Source organism: Cyanistes caeruleus, chromosome 5 (assembly GCF_971803275.1).
Source record: "Cyanistes caeruleus chromosome 5, bCyaCae1.hap1.1, whole genome shotgun sequence".
NCBI lineage: Eukaryota > Metazoa > Chordata > Aves > Passeriformes > Paridae > Cyanistes > Cyanistes caeruleus.
The window spans coordinates 27,698,659-27,712,487 of record NC_141705.1 but is presented as its reverse complement, the minus strand read 5'-3'; the positions used below and the strand labels follow the sequence as shown (position 1 = coordinate 27,712,487).

The 13,829-nt window shown below is 39.0% G+C and overlaps 1 protein-coding gene across 3 annotated transcripts in view; it reads right to left on the bottom strand.

Annotated features, from left to right (window-relative positions):
• CRACD (capping protein inhibiting regulator of actin dynamics) overlaps positions 1–13,829 on the bottom strand; it is a 72,557-nt gene that overhangs the window by 15,306 nt on the left and 43,422 nt on the right. For all 3 annotated transcript variants that reach the window (XM_086890099.1, XM_086890100.1, XM_023925188.2), the window contains exons 4-5: positions 10,944–11,079; positions 1,495–1,659 (exon numbers count right to left, since the gene is read on the bottom strand). In XM_086890099.1, coding sequence (XP_086746225.1) covers positions 1,495–1,659; positions 10,944–11,063 — 285 coding nt within the window. In that variant the 5' untranslated portion in view covers positions 11,064–11,079. The remainder of the gene's footprint in view (positions 1–1,494; positions 1,660–10,943; positions 11,080–13,829) is intronic.

The following is a 13,829-nucleotide window of genomic DNA, read 5'->3' as shown; positions in this document are numbered from 1 at the left end:
TGTCTACTGCCTCTGAGTAGGAATGGTTGCTCCTTCAGTGTTTGGAAAAAGAATTATGCAAGGGGTGTGCATTTTGTTTTCAAAATGTAATATTTTAAAGAGTAGGTGGTAAGAACTGAATTTCTCCCTTCGTAATATATAAAATTACTCTTGCAGATTATTAGTGCTTGAACTGTTGCATCCTTTGAGCTGGAAGTCTCTAGGTGGCATTAGGGTCTCCTGCACAACCCAAGAAGAAGGCTGTCTGCAGAGAATCTGTGTTTTTCTCAAACACAGACTCACCTAGCACCAGGGAAGACAGTAGACAGTGCATTGCCAAAACCTGTCCACAGTCCCACTGCACACTTTGTGCTCTGAGGCACACAGGATGCTCTTGATTCACCTTACCTGATTGCACCAGAAAGAGTACTTGTTAGGCAAAAAAATATACCTTAATTTGGTTTAATTTTTGTGTTTCCAGACTGCTAAGGGAGACTGTGAGTGTGCAGGTCCTAACCAAATGCCTGGCTCCCTGTCAGATTGAACCACATCCATGAAAGAAGTGATCACAGAGGAGCTATGTTGTCCCTTAAAGACTGATGAAGAATTTGGGCCAGCTCAGCCATAAACCTCCCTTCTGAGTGTTTGTCTGAACACAGGCATGAATTGCACAGGACCCTTGGTGCCTCTGCATTTCACACAGGCAGAGCTAGCGTTAGTGAACAAGAGCAGAGGCTCCTGCCCCCGTGTCCCAGGATCCTAAGGGCTGTGTGTACATACTGGCTTGCTGGATGCCTTCCCCAAGGGTTCCAGGCAGAGTCAGCCTCCTCCAGGCATGAAAGGTGGTCACTGTACTCCTTTCTGCCATTACAGCAACACACTGAACCAGTCTTGCCTTAGAGGATTTCCAGAGACCTTTCCTCACTCACCATGTTTCTTCACTGTCTGAACAAGACCTTTCTGGATGACTAAATGCCCACAGCATCAAAATCTCTATGTATAATTTGAAAAAATTATTTGAATTATACTGGAAATTTTATTTTAGGGAGCATTCAAAATGCTTCTCCCCCTTCTTCATCTTTGGTTTCTGTCCATGAGAAATATGCGTACTTACTCTAAGACCTAGGATTTAGGCTTCACACACCTCTCATTTTGAAATGATTTTCCTTTTTGGTATTTGATGTTGTGAACAACTTTGCTTGCTGGGAAGTCCATATTTTAAAATCTTTTTCTGTATTAGAAAAATTTCCTGTGTTCTAGCAACACTGCAAGTAATGTCTGCACTGCTGGAACCTCAGAGCAAACACTCAAACCAGTAATTCTGTGTGACCTGGCTCAGGATGCCAAGAGCATGCTTCCCACCAGGCCAAGAAGCACAAGCTGAGAGCTCCCTCCCACATAAAACAGCCCACTGAGCTCTGCTACGCCTCACTGGAAACATCTGCTACACCTCAGTGAACTTTGCTGCTTTAGTACTGCTCTAGTGCCACGGACATGTCAATTTAAAGTGCTTACTTTATTACCGCAGTCTGAGATCACCGTGTCCTGCTGGGTCTCCATCTCCACGGGGCTGCTGAGCAACGCATCCTCTTCTGGACTGGCGTTTGCTTCCCCCATTGTCCTCGCAGAAACTGTCATTTGTGGAGGCTGCCCAAATTTTATATTTTTGGCCAACTGTTGCTGAAAAATGAGAAAAATAAAATAAACAAAACAGTGATATATATTACAAGCAAAACAAGCCAAGTCCAGCCAGTGCCCCTTCTCTGCCTGAAAGCTGCACAGAAATATTCTGGGCAGCTTCTGACTCTGGACAAAAAAAAAATAAATAAAAAAAAATCCTGAGGCTGCAGTATGATGAGCACCCTCCTTTCCCTCAGAAGGTGACTAAGGTGAGGAATTTACTACACGATTTCTGATTTTATATGATCAATTTGAGCTCTTGACAGTGTTGCTAACTTGAAAATTTACTATGAGTTTTGAAACACTCAATTTCTTTTTAAAGTCTGTGTTCTAGGTTAAGACTGTGTTTATAAAAACTAATTATGAAGCCTTATTGTTGTGAAGAAATAAGCTTATGAGAAAAGTGTACACTGAGAAACTAAAATTACCCCAAAAGGCAACCTTTTTCTTTTCTAGCCCCCAAACCCTGCATCTCATTCGTTTGTATTTCTAAAATGTATCCTTTCTGTAATGTTTAATCATAGGTTTATCATGTTAAGGGTTTGGCACAGCCCTGCCTTAGAGAGGCAAATTCTCAAAGCAGGGGAAACCCAGCTCTTTTAAATGTTTGATCTCATAGGAAGAACAGACAAACTCATGTCTGCTCATGCTCATGAGCACTGCCAGTCACTGCTGTTGCACAAAGAAGTTTAGGCAGGGGACATGGGAGATGAATGGATAAAAAAAGCTTTCCCACCATTTATTTTCCATGTTGAAGCAATCTTCTCTCAAAGGTTACAAGGAAGTGCTCTTGAATTACATCAAGCATTAAGATGAATAAAGTAAGAAGCATACGCTATGTGTCCTCTAGCAAGGTGAGTTAGAAATTGCAGTCCTGGCTGCTGCAGAGACATGTGCCATACAGACTTTGAACTTTTGCAAGAGAGAAGACATTCTCTAGAAGGAGCAAGTCCAGCAGGGAACATTTATGAATATATTCTTTTCCTGAAATATTTCAGGGAATCATTCTCAATCAGTAAGGAAGGGACTGGGGAGTTGTTTTCCTGCTTTGCTGTTTTTCAGGGACAGAAAATTCTCCAAAGGTGATCTTCCATTTTTGACTTGTGATACAATGAACAAGTAATTCAACTGTGCTGCTTCTATTCAGTGGAATACTTACACAGTACCCTGACATAAGTTTGCTGCTAAGAGCTGTGGAAGATTGGAGTAGACAGTAGATAAAACAAAGATTTTTTTTTCCCCCCCTATAGCATAGAATCAGTAACATGGAGCACACTTGAGGAATTGTTAAGGGAAGATATCTTCTAAAGGAGTTCAGTTCAGATTAGTCTTTCTTGCCATAGTTCCTAGTGGTCTAGACTCTTGCATCAAGTTTATCCATATTATCCCAAAAACATTAACAGATTTCTGTATTGAACCATTAAAACAAAAATTGCATGCAGAAACTCCTCATAATCAGGCTATTAAACTAGAACAGCTCTTCTCAGTCTCCTCACTGACTTAGAGTTAGTTATTGATGCCCATTTGAATTCTGGCAGAGAGTGGTGAAATTCACATCGTAAAGCATTCTGGCGTAGTGGGCAGTTCTGAATGGCAAATTTTTATTCCCACCTGGATTACTGGCAAGTAATCTAAATGCAAGGGTTTCACCAAGTCCTTGCAGGCTTTTATGTTAACAGTGCAACTCTCTGACTTGAAAACTCACATGCTTACATAGTGTACATGGGAGCTGGTGTGGGCAAAATGGTCTGTATGAGATCGCGTGAGGCCTTCAGTTCTACCCTACTCCTGCAGGCCTTTTGATGCCAGAATAAAAGTATTCTAGAAAAAAGTCTTAATCTGACAATGTGTTTTCTAAGTTGAGATTGCTCCTTTCTTCTTCCTAAAGTCATGTTCCAAGAGAAATAATTCTCTGGGGCAGAAAACTGGAACTATCAGCATTAGTGAGCAACCACCTAGGAAACGAAGGGTCTGTGCATCTTTTCCATGGTGAGAACATGCACATATTAACATATTGCTTGCAGTGTCTTTTGGAGGAAGGGATGGTGAGTTACCCTTTTGATCTGTTGGCAAGTTCTCGATGTAAGTGTGTGTACAGTGTGAGGTGGGAGCTCAGTGATGGAGCTGCTGTATGGAAAGTCTATGCTTGAAAAAGAATGGCCTTTTTACTACCATCAAGGTAATAGAAGATCTACAGTAACCATGTGTTTTTCTGAATATAAAAGCTTAAAATGTTATTTTCCCTTATTTCCAAGAAATATACTATCCTCAATATATATAGACTGTACACAGTCATGACTGTTTTTTGGTTTGAGGGTTTTTCAGATTGTTTCAGAGCTTTAAAAGTTTGTTTGCTCAGACTGGCATAAATTAGTTTGAAGATTGAGGAATAAACTCTAGTAACCCTCACCCTTCCAGAACAGAAGGTGTTTTTCTGTATTATTTCTTTATTGGCATTTTTTTGACCAGATTTATCTTAAAAAACAAAAAGCTCCACTAGTAGGTCTCAACTGGCCAGTTTCTTTAGGTGCATTCTAATCTCTAAAGCTGACACTAAATACCAAATGACCAAACTCCAAAATCTCAAATAGCTCATTGTAACTACTGAGCAAATTTATTCTCATTGCTTTTAAAGAGTAATGCTAAACCTGCTTCTTGGTCTTTTTTTAGAATGTACTTATAAAGTAACTACAATGCAATTACCCTCTCAGAAAAATTCCACACCGATGCATTTTCTACCTGGTCAATCATAAAAATTCTAAAAATGCATCATCCATGAAAGAAAATAAAACCCCCACAAATTTTACGTAGAAGAACACTCAGATAGTCTAGCCCAGAGATACATGGAGAGATACATCAGTTTAAGATGCAAGACCTTTGAAAAGATACCATAATCCCTGAAAAGGAGCATCTGCTTTAAATTTCTCAAAAGTTTCAGTTAGATATATATTTCTGAACACATAACTATAAATCCTCTGTAGTTAAGAATTCCCTGTGCTGACAGTTTGTGGATGATTGTTGTCTAAGGAGGATTATTTGTAATGCCAGTCATTAGAAGTTGCAGGCATGGCATTTTGTTCTTCTGCCATTGCAGTCATGTCTAAATAGCCTTTTGAAAATCTCCACAGATGCATATTGGGCACAGTCAAAGGATCTTGGTCTCCTTTGGTCTGTTCAAGATTTGTAATTTAGCAGCCAGAAACCACCATCTTGCTCTGAAATCTCTGGAGACACCACACACAGGGGAGCTTTAGACAAGATCCAGGCCAGGTTTATATCATCCACATTTTTTTTTTTTTTCTGTAAGATTCATGAGGTTTCTATAAGACTCCTGATAGTTTTTCCATTCACACACAACCTGGGTGGCTGTCAATGTGACAGTGAGGTAAGGAGCAGGTCTGCACATCTAATACAAAAATAAATACTGGGAATTTAGCAAAAAAAATGTTGAGTTTGTGCTCATCCAATTTTTAAAATCTTCCTTGGTAACTGGACAGGCCCACTTCTATTTCATGCAAAATAATTGTTAAAATGTGATACTCTTCAACTGACACCAGCCTCCCATTAATAACTGAAGGAATCAAGCTCCTAAGAAAAATTGTTCTGTGTTGTCTGGCACCTGCAGCTAATAAAAAAAGCCCAGACTTTCAAAGGACTCTTTTCATTTGCATAGGAAATGCCACAGAACAAGTTTTCCATATTAATTGGCAAAGAGCCCAGATGAGGCTGTACATCTCCTCTCTCACTCCCGTTTGGCTTCTATTCTGTGTACATGCCTACTTGCATGTGTGTTGGATTCAGGCCCCTGAAACTACATCATTCTTAGGGCTTCATGCCTGGAGTGAATCCAAAACTGGATCCGCTGAGCTGCTTCAGTAAAAAAACATTAAAACAGAGTGTACTGTTTCAGCTGATTCCATTCAAACAAGGCTTCCAAGAAATGCTGGTCATAGCTTCCCTTCAACTCAAATATCTATTCTACATGTATGTTTGCAATGCCTAAACATAACAAAGCTTGATTGAAATTAAATTTTCTAGTTATATATAAATGAAAAATAATGACTTAATTAATACTTGTCCCAAAAATAGGCACACTGTTGAAATTCTGCTTGGTCCTGTACAGTCTCTCAGAATGACCCAAAATCAAATGCCTTGGGAATACATAAGCACAGGGTGAGCCCATACTGAGATGTTGCTTGCAAATGCTCCAATGATTTGTGGCATCTGAGGAATTTTTGTACAGTCCAGCTTTGCTTAAATAAATATTTCTTTTGGTTTGGAAGTGTTATTAATTTCAACTGTTGTTCATGTGTTCTCAGGCTGTGAAAGACTGAATTGTACTATATTAATTTCATCAATTCCACTCATTATTTCAGGCATCTATATAATATTGTCTCTTATAATTTCTCTTCTAGGCTCAGAAGAGAGTTCACCTAATTTATGGTGAACTATGGAAGTGAGTCCACTTCTTAATCAAAACTGGAAAATCTGCAGCATATCTAAACAAATTAAATACCCCAGATAAGCTTTTTTTTTTTTTTAATAAAGGAGAGAATAAACTGGAAAGTGTCATGTGAAAAGTTGTATTGGTATAGCTTTAGAAAATAATCCAGGTATAAAATTAATATTTAAACCCATAGGAAACTAGGAAAATAACAAGTATTAGCACAGATGTTTTGGATACAAGATTCAGGGAGAAAACTATTCCACTCTCCATTGCTGGAGCAGGTTAGGGGCATTACATTTGAGGACATTACACTTGTGGGGAGAGTCTAAAATAGAAGAACAGTGAAGGAGCAAAGTGTAAATGGGCTTCTAAAGTTGGGTGCTTGCAACAAATCCAGACACAAATGGAGATTTTGGTGTACAATGGTGACAGATCACTTACACATGCTCATGTGTAAAAAGATTTTGTGGAAAGGCTTGAAGATACTGCATCTGTGGCATTTGTCACATCAGTCTCTCCTAAAGCAAAGCAGATGCAAAGAAGGAAAATTTTCCTTCCCTGGAAAGAAAGCTCATTTTCAGGGACTACTGTTTTCATAGGAAAAAGAAGGTCTGCCCAAGAAATGCTAGAATGATTTAGAAAAAAAAAATATAAATTCAGTTTATAAAGCAAAAAGAATTTTGAAATATGAGGAAAACATTTAGGCTGCAGTGGCACTAGAAAATATTGGCAACAAAGAAATTAACTGTAAGAAATACAAAGCTAGGCAATCATGAAGTCAAAATTCACTCCCAATTCTGAGAAATTCAGAGTATCACAGTAAAAGATAATAGCTTTGAGGTTTGAAAAATGGCTTTGTAGTTTTGTTGAGATCTGGGCAATAAGAAACAGAAGATACATTGAGAGTAGCTGGTAGAATACAGATGTGCAGTGCACAGTGAGGGAAGCATTGGCTTAGTCATTAGCTAAGATATGCTAATGACTAAAAGAAATGTAATCCAAAATTGAGCAGTCACAAGGTCTGACAAGAAGAAAATTATAAGGGTCATTCATCATTACAAAATCAAGGAAATACAAATTTTAAAAGGTGTCCTTCTGCATTTGACTGAGAAATTTGGATTCACAAAAAAATGTTTTATCGTAAGTAATATCTGTATAATAAATAGATGCTTTATAGTTTCACAGAGCAGAGTTTGTTTTAAACTACATGGCCACATGAAACAAAAAGGATGTAATCCAGTAGTTCCTAGAGGCCATAAGTCATATGTCACAGTCAGTCTTCAATATTTCTTGCAGCTGACTGCTGCAGCCTCACAGACAGATGTCAGATGACCCGAGATAATTTCAGTGAAGGCGAGCAGTGGAGAACAAAGGCAGCAGCAGTGCCACACCATGGCATTGTTCCAGCAAGTGGGAGAGAAGAGTGTAGATGCTTCATAAAACCAATGTTTTAAACAAGCTTCCATTTTGCTTGCTGCAGTTTTTATGAGTCTGAAATAAAAACTCTCTTCTGTTCATTTGCTGACCGTTTCTGGCAAATATCAGAGAGAGGCAGAAGCTAAAAAATGTCAGAATATTGTTCTAAGACACTTTGATGGGAGAAAGGAAGGATGTAGAATGAAGCTCCAAGGGTTGGGTTGTAGGGTTTTTTTCTGACATGCTGCTAGATTTACGTTTTAAACATTCCTTGTGTCTCGTTCACAGCCCTGTATTGACAACTAAAGCAAGATCCCCAGAAACTAAGAGAGTTCAACATTAAGAGAACCAGTGCCTATGCAGGTTCAGGCTGGCTTACTACACTGGATCTTAAAAATTAGGTAATGATGAATCTCAGCAGTTCCAAAGGACAAGGAAAAGACTGCTTTTACAACAGCAGATGGCTTGAACCAACAAAAAATAACTTCAGGATACAAAAGGGCTAGTGAAGGTTTATGAGAGGTGAGGCTTTTCTCAGCCTGACTTCTAGCACACAGTAAAACCTTTGAACATGACCAGATTCATTTACAGAAGGCATGATAAGATGAATACTGCCAATTTGAAAATCAATAAAACCAAATGAGAGCAATTCCAGAAAGAACAAATTTACCTTTCACGCGTAATTAGAAAGAGAGAATTCCCACAATAAGCAGCTGAACCAGTGCACAGGCTGGCCAGCTGCCCAGAATACTATGGAGTTTGCACCATTACACAACATTTTTGTGGGTTCATCAACACTCTAAAGTCAGCAGAAATGCAAGGCAAGAAGGGAGAAACACTTTGGTGGCCCACAGAATGAGATCCAGCACCATCAGTATTAAATGGCTTGCCTTTCTATTCTGACTTCAAAACCCTTTTCCCCGTGCTGTCTCTTAGGTTTGCAAGCACAGGGACTTTTCCAAAAAAAGATTTAGGTTTTCCAGGAACATTTACTGTACCACCTCCAAAAAAATCCTGAAAAGGGTTAAGAGCTTTTGATCTCCACTTGGGATGCAGCAAGTTTAGAGTCAGCAGGGGAGCATGGAATCCTGGCAACAACTCTTTACTGAGGGGCACCTTGCCAGGTAAATGGAAACTGGGAGTGCTGTGCTTCCACCCTGACATACAATCCTGGCAAAACCACCGTAGTGGCACAGTGATGACCTGGGACTCAGGGCTGGCCACAGAATTGCCTTTAAGGAGCAGAGTGCTCTTCAGAAGAGAGGGCTGTCTCTTCTTAACCCACCACTTTAAGAAATACAGATGTCCCCAGTTGGAGTTAGCTTGCAGAAAGAGATTCCAAAGTAGATAGAAGCTTCTGGTATCGGGAGATGGAGTATCAATGTTTGCTGTGGCTGAAAAATCACACAGCAAACACTGGCTCATAGAATAGCAGGGAAAAAAAGATGGGGTATGGAATGCATGAAACCTTCAAACAGGAATGATTGTCCAAATAACTCATCAGACCTGGGACTCAAGTCTAAGGTAAATTTAAAACGTGCAATGGGATTTTAGCATGACTTTGTCTTCAAAGAGAACAGTTGCAGAAATCATAGCTAGAGAAACAGGAAAAGTTACATGGTGGGCAGCAATTTTTGAAGATACAAATGTGGCCCCTGGGCTTATTATAGGGAAGATTTCCATGGGTTTACCAAAAAAATTCATGGACATTTAGATGAATGTATAACTTCTATGTAAGTACTTAAAAGTGTAACTTGGAATCTATTATGCATTTCTGTTCTGAATGAATAAGTGGCTCTCACCATCATCATCAGAGTTGAAAAATGAATCTGCTATGTTACAGACTAGGTTCCTGCTACACTAAAATGACAAAAATGAACTACCATCCTTCAATTTCAAATAAAAAAGCAAGCACATTTTTTACATCAAGCAGCTGAAACAATATTATCCCTTAAAATACATGCAATTAACTGCATTAAAAAAAGGTTTATGCAAAGTTCACATAAGCAAGAGAGTACCACTGGCTATTTCATGATTTTCCAGGGTAACATTTTGCTCTAATTTTCTTGATTCAGCATTTACTTAGTCAACACAGTTGCTACACGTTAACTATACTTTTTCTCAGGTGTCTTAGTTTAGCAAAGGCAACAATTTCCATTGGGAATTTTATGCTTTTGAAAGGAGTGAAAACACCTCTGGAAGTGAAAAGTTACTCAGAGAAAAGCTAATACACGGAAACCAAGGAAGCAAATCCAACAGACAGGGAGGGCACAGCTTCCCGAAAGAGTCGGTGGGCTTTGTAGGACATTGCAGGTCAGGTCCACATAGCTCAGGTCTTCACCCAGAATCAGCAGTCATTTTAAATATAATGGTTTCCAGCCTGGAAAATAGCATGCACTGAATCTACCTGACCCAGGGAAATTTAAGCTGAAAAACCAGCACAGAGGAATTGGAGATGTCCTAGTGTGGTTTCTGCTTCAGAGCTCATCCACAGTCAGCACAGCTAGTACCGTGCAGGTGCTCTGTCTGCTGACAGCACCAGGCAGGAGGCAGGGACAGTTCCATCCTGAAGGTCGGAGCTGTCTGAATGTGCATGATCTCTCACTCACCAGGAAAGATGGATTGTGGGCAGACTTCAGAGGTAAAAGAAATCAATGGTATTTTACTAGTCATCTTCAGGGTAACAGCACTTGCACAGCATTAAAAATTTATCAGCATTTTGACAGGATATGTCAGCATCCTGAGCAATAAAGTGCAATGTGTTTCTGAAGGACAGCTCTCTCAAGGTCTAGACAGGCATAAAGCTGGGAATCTTACAGATATACAGGGAGTAAAGTGAAAAATTAGTTCAAGTGCTAAGGGGAGAGAGTTCTGGAAAAGAAGGGAAAGAGGATCATATAAAGCTCTTTAGAAGCAAATAGCCAAATGTGTTATTTATGCTTTGGAGAGATAAACAAATCCACCATCCATGAACACCGTTGAAAGTGCAGTGAGAAAAAGGAGGAAAACATGCAATACATATAAACATATAATTAAATTGGCTTTGTAAAGAAATCTCACTCTGCATGCCATTCCCTGCCCTCAACATAGCCTTCATTTTTTTTCTCTCATGATCATATTTGTAGGACATAGGCATACAGACCAAGACACATCAAAAGCATGAGTTCAGTTCAGATGAATTCCACAGGTGCAGACATTTCTGCAAATATGTTTACAGCATCACTGCTGTATCTTTCAAGACCAAAACCTGGAACTTCTGCAGATGATCTGAATTACTTGCCATGGCTTTTGGCCAGAGAACTTGGCTGAGAAACTGTCCCAAGGCTATTGGAAAAACAACTCATCTTTATGCACATTTAATATGCTCTGGAGACCATTTTCCACCACATTTTAAATATTTTTCCCACATATAATTTCTTACCTGAAGAATTTTGACTTTTCCTAAAACGTTCTCCTGTGACATTGCTTGAATGGCCTGTTCACTCTCTGTTCTCCCATCAGGTATGAAAATACTGTCATGGGAAAAAGCTCGACTGCCCATAGAATAATGGGAGGATCTGTCAAAAAAAACAAACAGTCAAGAAGTAAGTAAATACTGTAATTAATTAATGAGAGTGACTCTTTATATCACAGTTGTCCTGCTGTATGTATTTCCCTCCCTCTTGCCTTCAACATAAAACTTTTGTACATTCTCAGAGGAGAGGCATCCAAGCAGTTTTGGTCTTCAAGTGTTTAATGGAGGTGCACAATTCCTTTATACACAGTCTTCCTCCTTGGAAAGACCTGGAGTTGGGTGTTTTTAATGGGCGTGTTGAGAAGTTCAATTGATTTTGCTTGTTAAGTCTCAAATCTAAATGTTGCTTTCAGGATACAGACTAGAAGGTGATGATGCACACATTACCAGAGTGCATATCCAAGAAAGTGCATTCATGCTTGGTGCCACTGCTTGGGGCACACTGTCACCTCTGGTCAAAGCAAACAGCAGGTGCCAAGCAAAGGGAGCCCTAGAACACAAAAAGAGATATTACAGTGCAGTAAGCCAGATCTACAGAGCTACCTCCTTTAGCTGATTACTCAGCCCTTCCTATGGCCACGAGCATGATCACACTGACAATAGGGGTTATCACCAAACCCCCAGACTGCAAAGATGCTTATTGCACCAAGCTGTGTGTCCTTGATTAGCCACAAAGAGTGAGGAATGCCCGTGTGCTGCCGCTAAACCAATGCCAAGGAGGAGGGTGTGTCACGAATGAACCAGTTACGTGGCTCTGATTCAAGTCCACAGGCAAAGGCATGAAACCAAAAGGGGTTTCATTTACCAGAAATCATTCTAATGAGTTTAACAATAAGAAAACTTAGAATTAAAAAAAACAAAAAACAAAAAAGGCTTGTGGTTTTGAGGTCACACCGAGGCAAAAAATGTATCAGTTTGAAAGTCATGTTTTGCCTCACCTAGAATATTCCATGGTAAGTGAAAAGCCAATAATCTGCAATCATGATAAAAGCCACAATAAAAAACAACAAAAACAAAACAAACAAACAAAAACAACAAAAACAACAAAAAACCCAAAAAAACCCCAAACAAACAAAAAAAAACCCAAAACCAGAACAACAGAGAAGTCCCAAATCTCTCTTTTTAATAACCTGTTGGCAACCCTATAGAACCCATTTATAGTTTCAGAAAACAATCTGAAGGTGAAAAAAAGGATAGTTTTGATACAGATTCATCCAACATAACCTTCTACATATGATAAAAGCATTGTAAATAAATATTTCAGCAAAAGCAAAGAAGATGATACTTCCAGAGACAGATGTAAGCAAAAGAACAAGAAAAATTAGGCTTCATATTTACAATCAGTATATTATATTTTCTGCCTTTTAAAATGTACTAATTGGTCATGAAGTGCTCAAGATATTTATATTCATACTTTGGAAACAAATAAATTTGGAATGTATTTATTACATTTTCATCTCATTTTTTCCCTGGGGTATTTTAAGTAAAAACAATAATCTTTTCTTTACTAAGGGAGAATGTCATATAAGGTTACATAGCCCTGCTTAAACTGATTAGATGATAGACTATTCTTGACTTTTATAACAGAATTTCTTAGAGGTAACCTGAAAGTAACAGGATAAAAAAGTCCCCCCAAACCCTCTCCCTTGTTTATATATAAAATACTTCTGCAGTCACAAAATAATCAATCCCATTTTTATAACACAGTTCTCTGAATCATTTAATCTTACATACAATCACAGACTAAATGAAAAACTGCTTTTCATCCAGATTAATATTTGACCAACATGCTTATTTTTAAACAAATTAACACACAATCAGGCAAAGAGCTGGTCAATATTCCACAACATTTTTAGCCATGGAAGAAGAGGAACATTTAACTGATGCTATATTCTATGTTAGATTTTTTTTTTAAAAACAAAACTATAATACAATTGCCTCTGGCTGTTAAAGGTAGTACACCTTTAAAGTTTCTTTTAGAAAGCTTTTATTAGAGAAACCATAAAATTATATTTTTAAACCCTTTTCTAAAAAGGTTTCTATACTGAATCACCGTGACTCAGTCTGTACACAGCTGTGGGAAAATTACATGGCACTGAAATTCCTCTACCTTGCTTGGCCAGCCAGGAGTCAGCCAGTGTGTCACAGCTTGAGAAGTGTCCCTTACACAGAGACAAATTCCCAGCAGGCCTGGGAGTGAATGGTTTGACATGAAACTGAATGAAAGTTGGCTTTTCTCATATAATTGTGTAGGTCTGTTTGAACTGAAAGTTCCAGCATTGCATTCAAGCAGGTGAGAAGGACACATGCAAAATGTGACAAACCAGCCATTTGCACTGTTCAGTGTGTGAGCCTGCTGCAGGTGCAGAAGGCAAGGCCAGTGGGAACTGGTTGTTTGCTATTTACCTTTGAGCTGAGAGATCTGCTGAGAATGCATAGTCCAGGTCATACTGTTCTCCAGAGAGGATCCTTTCTCAAATATTTTTTCCCAGCTATGCTGTGGCTCAGATACTTGTGGCTTTGTCTCACAGCTGTTTGCTATGCATGCAACACCATTCACCCCTCTTGCTGTCCAATGGGTTGGGCTTCTCATACTTAAAATCAGACACCTCATGTATATTTGTGTTGTTTGTTACAACTAATTAGTAGGTAAGAGTTGCAATTCAGGCACCGAAGAGCTCAGTGACTCGTTTGGAAGTTGTTCTTGGCCTTACTAATGAATTGTTAATATTGAAGTTGGGAGCAGCAAACCTGCAGCTTTGAAACTGAAGGGAATTTGCCAGCAGTTCAAAC